This window comes from Hyposmocoma kahamanoa, unplaced genomic scaffold (genome assembly GCF_003589595.1).
Source record: "Hyposmocoma kahamanoa isolate Upper Pololo Valley unplaced genomic scaffold, ASM358959v1 79, whole genome shotgun sequence".
Lineage (NCBI taxonomy): Eukaryota > Metazoa > Arthropoda > Insecta > Lepidoptera > Cosmopterigidae > Hyposmocoma > Hyposmocoma kahamanoa.
The window spans coordinates 3,219,437-3,231,564 of NW_020653993.1; the positions used below are offsets into that span (position 1 = coordinate 3,219,437).

The window sequence follows — 12,128 nt, forward strand, 5'->3', positions numbered from 1 at the left end:
AAAAACAAATCTACATAAATAAATGTTAGTTATCATGTACAACATTAACAAATAAATAGTAACATAAAATATGCGCGTGAGTTCAAATTTTCGAATGCCAATTAGACAACAAAATGGTATAATGAAATTTAGCATGCGTTTTTTACCAACTCGAAACAATACTCACTAAATTTTCTTTGCCCTGTAAAATTTGAAAGACGAAAATAGATATGTGAAAGGGTACATAAATATTATTCACAAATAAGGGTGACAATACTGTTAAACACATATAAAATACAGTACGTGTATATAGAATGCTAGATTTGCCATTTGAAATCTTTAAGGACATTAACTATAAGAACATATCGCCCCTTACAACATTAATGGACGTAATTTACAATTGTGACGAAAATTTATTATTCACAATATAATTTATAACAAGAAACTGAAAATTACTGAGCCGCCTGATCATGCTTCACGCTTTTGTAATGAAAGCGAAAAAGACTCCTTAAATGTGAAAGTTTTGAATCAATCACTTTTAAAAAAATGTATAGTAAAATTGAGAATATATACTGATCGCTATACAGTGTGAAAACACGATTTCTAAAAATTTTCACAATAGAAGAAAAACACAAACTTACCTCGAAATTTTACAAGAAAACCGCTGTATTCAACAAGTACTTTACATATACGAATGATTTTTTTAATATCAACTCATTGACTTACAAATAAATGGACGACGGGTCTAATACAAAAACCACGAAAAAAATGTCAAAAGTCAACCAAAAAAAGTAAACGTAGTGACATTTAAAGGAATATGAAAAAGCTAAAACGTTGAATTTAAATTGTAATGTCATCGCAGTACTGTCTAATTTTGCTTGCTTCGCTGTCAGTCGAACAAACGAAGACTAAAGCGTAAGACTAAAGTAACTACCTCCGTGGCCGAACGGTTACCATGCCGGACTGCCACGCAGAGGTCCCAGGTTCGATTCCCGGGCCGGGAGAAATGTTTGTATGGCTTACATTTATTTCTCTCGTGAGTTTGGGTGTAATTTGTGGTTGTCTATGTGTGTGTCCATGGCACCCGCGACACAGGGTTTCCCTAGTGCGGGGCTATGTTGAGTGTGTGCGTTATTTATTTAAAGCGTGAATGACGCTCTGTATACGATTTTAACGCCCTATAAGTTCGGACACTTTTTAGCGCGGACCCGACGTCCATATAATTGTAAGTCAATGTATCAACTGGATTAAACAGAACACCATACGATATATATGTTTCAAATGGCTTTAATTCCGTTTGTCAAAAAATAAGTTCTGAAATAAAGCCTATGTCAATGCCGCTCGATCCAAGCAAAATGAACCGCATTAATACGGGACAAATTTGAATTCGAGATGGTAATTTTAAATCATCTATTGTGTCTATGTGATAGAGTGTCAATGGCCGTATGTAGTACGTTAGGTATTCTGTTAAAAGTTAAGAGTAGTGGCTTGTCCGTGGCCAGATATCGAGCAACCTATTCAACTGCCATTGCATATTTTTGGTATTCTGCTCTTCAAAGGCGAGTCGATGGTACGTTGAATTATTTGATGTTTCTTTCCAAGGTCTTTACTTACAATTTAAGTGATTATTTTTAGCTAGTTTTATTTTATCAAAATTAAGTTTAATTTTAAACTAAATTGCTGAATTAAACGAGATAAAAATTAAGATATGCATGGTGATTAGCCCCCTTTACAACTGTCACTTGTGATCAGGAACGTATGGAATTGCGCACGGGGAAGCATTGACGCGCAATCGTGCGCGATTGCTCGTGTTCGTTTTTGTATATAATAGCGTAGGATAGACCGCGCGAAACTGGCGTGTGTGTCTTTCCCTTTTCCTTCCAACGTCTTTACACGCGCGCTCAATCGCGCACGATTGCTGAATATTTTTTTTATATTATCAAGTGACGGGACGAACAAGTCGTGCGCCTGATGGTAAGCTAGCAAATAGCAGATCTTTGCGATTTAAAGCTCAGAGTAGCACTGCAGCTGTTATGGACAGGCGTGTACGTTACTACCAGGCGTACGAGTCCTGTCCTGCCACTTAGTATAATAATAAAAAAAGATAATAAATATAAATCCTGTGTCGATAAGGAGTGAGGCCCTAAAAACTATGTGAATAATTTATTTTCATCATAATTTTATGTAAAATCCATTCGTGTTAAAAATGACGATATTTCGGCGTTTTATAAATTATAACCAGAAATATAAGAGACGTGAGGTTAATTTCTTCTTGGCAAAGGAACGAGATACATTACCAGCATCTGTGTTTCTATTCAAGGCTACAGACTACAAATGCGAGTCATCGTTGGTCACTTAACATCTGGTGAGATTGTGGCCAAGCGTGTGTCTGTTTTATACAGAGTTATTTGTAAAATACAAGCAAGTTCGCAAGGCTATATTGCTAACATCATGAACAACTAATTTGTTACCGATGTCGAAAAAAGGAGGTTCTCAATTCAACTGTATTTCTTTTTGTACGTATGTCACGCCATTTGTGAACCGATTTCGATGATTCTGTTTTTGTTGAAAAGAGGGTACCTGAGTATTGGTCTCATTGTAATTTGAAAGAAAATATTCCAACTTTAAGGGTGGCAAACTAGGGGACGAATCCGGTTTCGCGCATATTCTGGTAACCGATTTCAATAAAAATTGTCATATAATTTAATTCCACGAGGTTTTGGGGTCTTTTTTTTTTATAAAAATGTTCCGTGACTTTTTACAAAACGTAATATAATTATATAATAATATAATTTACCAAAAATAAACTTTTAAATTTTTAGTGCACTATACGACACTTTTTACATTTCAAGACTCCAGAGAAAGAATGGTCAAAGTCACTTGAGCACAATTTTAGGAAAAAAAAAACTTTTAATTTGAAGAACTTTTAAATATCGGTGAAAAAGACACAGACAAATACTACCTGAAATATAGTCAATGCTGACATAAATGCATGTAACGCCTTAGAATAATAACGCATAGAAACCTAGTCCGCACACGCTAAGTGAGGCAAATTGAAGCGCTCCCAAAGGGCCTACACGAGCGGGCGGGCCGTCAGTGCTCAAGGTCAACTTGCACCGCGAACAGATCAAGAATTTTAGCTAAAAATGACGAAATGTGCGGTAAATGAGTGTAAAAATACGTCAGACAAACATAAAATAGATACTAACATCACATTCCACAAGGAAGTAACGCGTTTCAACTTGTATTTTTATATAAATATTCACTAAAACCGAAAATTAACCTACTACTAAAACTAGCCTACATGAATTTGATTTTTGCCTCACTTGTGACAGTTCGTTTGATATGAAACTATCATTCTATGCGTTATTATTCTAAGTGTAAAGCTACGTAATCCATTTTAACTAAAAAACATTAACAAATAATTTTTAACTTTTCTACCATTAAGTCGCAAGCATTTTTATGACTAAAAGTGAAAGCTAATTTTTAAGGACATTGAACCTTATTAGATGGTTTCAAAATTGAATTTTTCTGATTAAGGTAAAGTACGCTCTGCGTTTACCGAACTGGGTGGCGGTATTACCTCAAAACGTCTTCTAAGAGACTATGATCATTCTTTCCCTGGTCTCTTCATTTCCATTTAGTAGTAAAGTAGTAAATTCAAACGTGCAAGCGTTCTCCCCGACGACACCCACACGCGCTCCTGCGTTTTGCATCGGACTGGTATTTACGCTAGCACTTTCTTTTGTTACCGAACAGAGTTATCACCATTTAGAGCGATCTATTTAAATATTTATGTACGAAAGAAAAATCTGATGAATAATAAAAAATCATGGAACAAAAGTTGTTGTTTATGAGGTTAGCAAAATAGTTACAAATAACACTGTATACATATAAAACATATATTTTTAGGAACCACTATTAAAAGGCAAAAATGTAAACAAAGTCCTTATATTCCTGATTACGTTTAAAGTTATAAAGAAAATTATAGAGAACTTAAAGGTGATACAGATTGGAGGTGTTTGTAAGTGAAACTCAAATTATATTAACTGTAACAGTTTGCTATATAATATCGAACTTACTGTCTCTGAGCCGGCTGCCGTGACTAACTCCTGTAGAGCTCTCACTGACAACGCCTGGAAGAAAACAAAGAAAAACATTAGAGTAACAAAATCACCACTGTTACATCCAAAAGACAATTTGTTAAAATTAAGATAAATTCGATTTGGCATGTAATTAAATGATAATTTTAAATTTGCAAAAGCCGCTAGCAAAAAAAATCTAAACGGTCATTTTGATAATGACACGTTTCTTTGAGACATAAAATAAATTAAATTGATGGATATTTTAGGCTTTTCTGAGTTACGAAAAAAATATTTGATTTGTACAAATTAACTTTGATAGTTTTATGTTGGGCCTCAAAACTAAGAAACTAAGACAAATAAGCGTTAAAAATAAAATTTAGATACTTATTTTTTTAAACTAAGCAAATATTGAATATATTTGTATATTAATTATAATATAGTTTGACCTGAAAACATCTTCGAAAAGGCATGTTAAATAGGCTTTTGGTACTCGCCGGCCGCTGCCGTGGCACACTTGTTTCGCTCGCTCAGCTCGTGTTACTTTTTCACATGCTTACCTAACCTAACCTATTCAATGTAGGGCGCAACCAAGATTTATATGAGATCAATATCAAAATATATACTGGTTATAGATGTCATCATCGGTAAAAGAAAAGATCAATAATAAAAAAGAGGATCAAAAATGATTTTGAATACCAAATATTAATTTAGTACGCTTAAATATAATACCTTGAATATCTTTTATAATTTATCCGTAGATCAACTAATATAGATGGAACAATTAATCAAAATATTGTTTATTTAAAAAAGTGCACATTCACAATAGATCTATCTTTGAGGACCAAATAATATTATCCCATTCGATTTCAATAAAGACCATATTCAATATCATACGATTTATATTACAATTATTGCATTCAGAAACAATTGGTACCACAACGTGCTGAAAATGTCTTCATACACTTGAAAATAAGGCCCCTTTATTTCCGGATGTATTTTCCGTGTGTAAGTCCTCCACTTACTCGACTACCACTGACTTAGAAAAGTAACTTTTCTACACTGACCCGGAAACAACGACGAGATAATTCTCGGGTCTGGGTGTTTGTGGTACCTACAGCATTGTTTCCTATTTCCATAACACAAATGCTTTAGCTACATTGGGATCAGTGCAACGTATGTGATATTGTCTAATAATATATAATATATATCATAAATACATTGCATACAGATTTTTTGCAAAATGGACAGTTTTGAATAAAACATCAAAACGAGCATAAAAAGAAATAAATAATTTACATTCCAAACAAGACGGAATAATGACGATTTTTGCATGAACGGTACTACCAGGCAACAAAACATTAAAGGCAACGTAACTTGTTATTTTTAACCTCACGCAAAGGAAGGAAGTTACAAGTCTGAAGCCTAGTCTTTGTACCTGTTGTACGTCTGTAGCAAAGTAGCTCTCAAATGGAGAGACTGATCTCAAAAGGGTTTTTTATCTGAAGGTTAATTTAATCTGGATGGTTCTTAGCTATTGTTGTGAACTCCTTGCTTTTTAATCGACTATTTAACGGACTTTAAAAAAGGAAAAGGTTCTCAATTCGAGATATATATGAAATGATACACATAGGAAATGAAACTATTTTTCCGGATTTAAATCGCGTATATTTTTTTGTTATTTTTTTGTTACGTAATTACTCCGGCTTTTGTGAACCGATTTCTTTAATTCTTTTTTTGTTGGAAAGGGTGTACCTCGATAGTGGTCCCATTTCAATTTGAAGAAAATATCTCACCTCGATATATGTAACATAAGAATTTAATAACATATATCGACCCCTCCTACGTAAAGTACCGTATGTCGAAATTGCCAAGTTTACAGCGGAGCGTTTTAAAGTTCTGAATGAAAGAGTGATCATCTAATAGATCATCATAGATCATCCAACCGATATATAGGATTTCATAATACTCTATGTGAGTAACAAGCTTTGCCGAATAAAACTGAGAACTGCTAAAGTCACGTGTTATGTTCATTACAGTGAATACAGAACTTTAAAACGCTTCCTTGTAAACTTGGCTATTTCGACATACGATACTTTACGTACGAGGCGTCGAATTATAAGCAAAGTTTAGTTAGTACACTAATTGTGTCTGCTAAAGTGGCGCGAGCATCACGACAGTAGCTCTGCAACTGAGCTCTTATGTGTCTATACTACCTCAAATGGCCTTGGTTAATTCCGCATAATATAACAGTGAAACTGTTGACACAAACACATTAGAAAAAATATATAGTAAAATTGAGGATAGACCTACACTGATTACTATACGGCGTGAAAACACAATTCCTAAATATTTTCACGATAGAAAAAGAAAATTACATCGAAAACAGCTGTATTCAATACTTTCAATATACCTTTTTTTTTTATATCAACTGAACTAAATAAAATATGTATACTATACGATATACATTTTTCAAATGGCTTTAATTTCTTTTGTAAAAAAATTGATTCTGAAATAACGCCAGTGTGCCTGGCGTTCGATCTAAGCAAAATGAACCTCGTTAGTACGGGAAAAATTTGAATTAAAACTGAGGTCGTATAGACTCTTAAGTATTGTATGAAAATTAGTAGTGGTGCGGCTTCAGTACCTCAGTGGCGCGTCTCCAGCGCTTTTATAAGCGTCTAATTTGAAAGCGCCCTTAAACTTTGAAAGTTATCCGAGTGAAGTTATTTTTTTTATTAAGTTCTTAGATTTTTACGATTACTAACGAAAAAAAAAAATTTCTTGCTTCTAAATCGCGCTTATTTGTTTTTTCAAACAAACAAACGAGACGGACTTTTTTACAGGTCCCGTAGTCAGGGCCGCATGGTATTAGTCACCAAATAGTCATGTCTGAAATTAATGTAAACTTGCCATGGTCAGTCAGCTGTGATTGTTTGGAAAAACAAATGTACGTGATTCAGATCTGAAAAAGTAGTTTCATTTCCTGTGTGTATCAATCGCGAAAGCTTAAAAACACGGTAGCATAAATCAAGGTCGAGTATTTGTAAAATAGGCAGATAAATACGAAATTAGTATGAATTCATTTTCTTCTTAGAGTGCCTCTTCAATACTGAAGGTTGGTCGTCACCTTCCTGTATTTGTCACCATCAATCGGAACAGCTGTTCGACGGAGGTAATGCCGATCCACTCCCGGATGTACCGCAGCCACAATTTCTTCCTGACCCTCTGTGTCCAACCAATGCGCAACATGCGACGGTAGCACCACATTTCAAATTCCTGCAGGCGTCTTGCAGTGTCTTCTTTCAAGGCCCACATTAACATATAACATTAAAGTAGCCTGACTCGTAGCTATATGTTCAGTTTAAGACAGCACAGAACTTTCCTCATTTTGTTAAAAAAGGCTCGAGCAATTTCTATCTGGGTCTTGATTCCCTGATCAGATTTCCATGCTTCATTTCCCCAAGCCCTCAAATACTTGTATTAATTGTTATGATTATTATTTTATATCAATAAAGTTTGCTTTAAGAGAGCAGCGATTAATGGACCGTCATACTAAAACGCGATAACTATGTGCAGCTGTGTCGAAATATGTATGACATTCTATCCGAAGATGTTAATAAAATACTAAAACGAAAATACATACCCGTGTAACGAAATATGAAAGCTTTTAGTAGAGAAGTGCAACTAATGGACCGTATTAATATAACTGAGTATCTGTGTTCAGCCGTGTCGAAGTATGATATTTTCTCAGATGTAGGATGCCGTCAGTCCAGATTTGCCTGACTTTTTGACCTTTGGTCCGGATTCAGTCCGGATTTTTCAGTTTCGGTACAAAAAGTAAAATATACACATCGCAATTCTTTGTTCAAAACTTTGTTGCACGGGCGCTTGTTCTTATCTGTTGCCGCGTGAGAGAGATTTCGGAATTTATTTTGTTGCTAAAAAAGTCCAGACTTTCTTGCAAATGTCAAGTTTTTCGTCCGGACTACACTATATTTGAAAATTTCGGAATGGTAACTCTAGTCAGAGAAAGGAAAAGTACATACCTGTTCAATAACAAAGACGCATTGTGATAAGTCTGGTGGTATGTTCTTATCAGCGATGTTCTCGAGGAAGCAGTGTCGGTTGCCGAAGCCTTCAGCCGCTAGGCATACGCGCTCGCCGGTCGCCGTGCATGATAGGCATACCATGTCTTCCTGTAATAATAAATATGATTCACTTAAATAATGCCTTATATATTATGTCGGAGTTAGTTTTCACATTAAACTTAAAGTAACAGAAATTTCCGGATTCAGAACGCCCTCAGGTGCACGGTTGCTCTTCACAGGGTTCTGGCGTCCAAGCTCATACGCAAAAAACCAAAACTCGTGTTTACAAAACTGTACGTGAGGCGCACTATAAGTTTCCGTAATGAGTAAGAAAAAAATACTATAAATGATCAGAAATGAATGTATTGCTTGTGAAAATATTCTCCGTTAGCGTTAATGCACTTTTTCATATGAATGAACCAATTTTGAAAACATTTATGCCACTTCTCCGGGACAATCTCTGAAACATATTTTTCATACACTTCGACAGCCTCTTCAGGTGATGAAAATCGTTGACCGAGTAAATGGTTCTTAATTTTTGGAAATAAATAAAAGTCTCAAGGTCGGGACTGTACGCGGGATGGCACATAAGGTCAACGTTGTTCACTTTCAAAAATTCATTTGTCTATCTGGCCGTGTGAGAACTGGCATTATCGTGGTGCAAGATGATACGGTATTTACGGTTATTTTTACTTAGTTTGTCAATAACTTCCGGCAAACAAATGGTCGTATGGTACCGTATCACTATTCACGGTACAACGATTCCAAATTCTAAAGCAACAGTAGCCACGTGTCCAGTTTTATTAAAAAAAGAAGCACTTTGGTTGGTTTCGGCTTAACTCGAAACCCCATACGCTCGATTGCTGCTTTGTTTTGGGATCGTAACTATAAATCCATGTTTCGTCACCTGTTACTACGTCCGATATCAAATTTGACGCCCCTTCGTTGAATCTTGTAAACATGGCATTGCACCAAGAGACGCGATCCATTTTTTGAGCTTCAGTCAAATTGTATGGGATCCACCGAGAGCACAGCTTTTTCACACCCAAATGTTTGTGTAGTATTGATTGTATTTGACTCATGCCTATGCCTAAAGATACCCGAATCTCATGGTATGTCACAAGCCTGTCTGTTTTGATCATACGGCGCACAGCATCGATGTTTTTGTTGTTCACAGCAGTGGACGTGCGACCATCACGAAATTCGTCACTGAGATTCACCGCGTTTGAATTTTGTAAAACCAGCTATAAATAGTCGTCTTGCATGGTTTTTCATCGCCAAAAGCAGTTTGAAGCCGAGCGAAGCTCCGCTTAGCAGTTTAATTACACTTGAAGTCGTAGAAAATCATACTACGAAAATTTTCATGAGTTATATCCATGGTGATGTAGACAACCAATTTCTAAAATTACGCCACAATGTAAAAACAAGTGACAGTCAGATGAAATATACTGTATTCTACAGACAAAGAATTCCATTTTCAAATGTTGTAATTACTTTGTAAATATTGTTTTTGTAAGTTGCCAGTTCCGGAAACTTATAGTGCGCCCTATGTTTATAGACCGATTTTGATCTACGGTTGCGAAGCTTGGACGCTGACCTTGAAACGGGAAAATAAGTTGTTAGTGGCGGAAAGAAAAATGTTACTGCAGGGCAAGGAAGAATCTTGAGATTAAGGATCTGATGTTCGGGCCCAATATTGTGGGAGGATCTAAAGCTACGAGACTCCGCTGGCTCGGACACGTGGAGACAATGGGACATTATCGTGCCGCGAAGAGGGCTTATTTGGGATAACCGAAAGGAGGCCGAGCGGTCGGAGGTCTCAGGTACAAAATAATGAAATTTCCTTCTGACCGATATGAAACTTTAATACAATCTCTAAATGGGAGGTTGGATCAAGCACCCGCATCAGGTATAGGCCTTTTAAATTAACATTCCAAAACCAACTATTATTGTAAGTTGGTAGATTTAGTGTGCTCAAATTACACAGAAATTAAACTTGACTAAGATCGGCAATCTACCCGTAAAGCTGTGACTATGACTAGAGATGGGAAAACTGATTAATTTTTTAAACGTTATGCTTTTTTAAAAAAAGCGTGCTTTTCACTTAAACGCTTTTTAGTTTGAAGCTAACAAAATCGTTTAGAAAACGTTCAAGGGCATAGACTTTTATGTTAAAAAAAGCTTGCAATGTTGTTGTGTTGATAGCGAAACACAAGAGTAGACCACTAAAAGTTTTAAGATAAGTAAGTTTTTTTGTAAAAAACGAGTTATATTTTTATTTATGACATAAAATTATTATATTTATTGGCGTTTAAAAGCATAAGTTGTTTAACTTTTGTAGTTAACCGTTGAAATGGAAAAAACTGCTTACTTTTTTAACGTTAACACGTTTGTTTAAAAAGCGTGCTTGTAAAAGCACTTTACACTTAACCTTAAAAAGTCGTTTTTATGTTTAGAAAAGCTTGCAAGGTTATGTTGAATTAATTTGTTTAGGAAACATAGATGGCGCTACTTGAAACTTAGGCACGTTGTAAAAAATGAAATTATCGAGTATCTATCTATCGAGTTTATATGACCAGTGACCAACGCTTACGCTTAAAATGAAAAGCGTGCTTATGCGCTTATTTTAAAAAGCAAACTTTTTTAAATGCTCTTCGTTTAAACGCCCACATTTAACTATGACCAGTAATGGATCAGTCCATTTCGGGCTTGGGCAGTCGTAAAAGTGTAGGGGTTATTTTAAGTGTAGCGGATTCTCAGTCTACATTTTGTGATATAAATAATAAAGCAAATCATGCTATCTTCAACAGATAGCGGTAGAACTCCTCGTCAAAGAGTTCGTCCAGGGAGGAACTGTCACTTTGCCTATTTCTAACGCCAATCGGTGATGTTAGCTTTACTGTGTTCCGATTTCGAAGAGTACGGACGTTGGTGTAATTACAAATGCATGAGACGTAGCAACTTATGTCTCAAGGTGACGGGCGCAGTGGCCATGTGTACTATATTGAGACATATATTTTGTGTGTAATACTGTGGGTAAGCAGTAATAAACTAGCTACTGAGTAAGACGGACGTTTTATTGCTAAATAATTTCACCTTGCCACTCAGATCTTAGGATTTAAAGCTCTAGGTTGTTCTCAACAGCTAAGTACAGGTGTGACTCTTAACACCAGGCGCACGACTTGTTCGTCCCGTCATTTATTATCTACAAAAATGTGATAAATAGAGTCTCAATGTGATGTTAGACTAGAACTTAAATTTAAAATTGATTATAATGAACATTGTGGTTATTGATTAGTATTAAAACTGTAGTGTAGTAATTTCACAAAAGTAAGTTATAGCTATATCTATATCATGGTAGTAAAAAATTATAAACAACATCAACCCATTTATACGTCCGACTGCTGGACACGAGTCTCCTCTCAGGCGAGGGTTTAGGCCTTAGTCCACCACGCTGGCCCAAGGCGGGTTGGGCACGTCACACGTTTTCCGAGGGTTGTGAACCTTCTTCGACGAGCAGGTTTCATGACGACGTTTTCCTTCACTCAAAGGTGCCAGACTGGATGCGAATCCACAACCTGTGCTAGAGAGCCGGTAGGTCGAACCATTAGGTTATTACGGCTTCAATAACATTCAGGAATCATAAATTCATTACAGTCAATCAATTTAAGCGCCTCCGTGGTCAATCGGTTACCATGCTGGACTGCTGCGCAGAGGTTTCGGTTCGATTCCCGGGCCGGGAGAAATATTTGTATGGCCTACATTTATTCCTCTCCCTAGTGCGGGTCATTTATATTATATTATTTATTTAATATTACAAAGTGTTTAATGTTACCTACTTAAAACATTTTTTAAACAGTTTGCATAAAAGTTTCACAATTATTTGCAACTATAGCGGCCATGTTAGTGACCTTAATTGCACTTGGTTTGCATATTAATGAGGTGCATTACAATGCAGTTTGCGCATGTGGTAACA

The 12,128-nt window shown here is 35.9% G+C and overlaps 1 protein-coding gene across 1 annotated transcript in view; it reads right to left on the reverse strand.

The window, feature by feature from the left end:
* Positions 1 to 12,128, reverse strand: part of LOC113233519 (ryanodine receptor) — a 275,950-nt gene that overhangs the window by 178,985 nt on the left and 84,837 nt on the right. Inside the window, exons 3-4 of the mRNA XM_026468642.1 lie at positions 8,111 to 8,260; positions 4,062 to 4,115 (exon numbers count right to left, since the gene is read on the reverse strand). Coding sequence (XP_026324427.1) covers positions 4,062 to 4,115; positions 8,111 to 8,260 — 204 coding nt within the window. The remainder of the gene's footprint in view (positions 1 to 4,061; positions 4,116 to 8,110; positions 8,261 to 12,128) is intronic.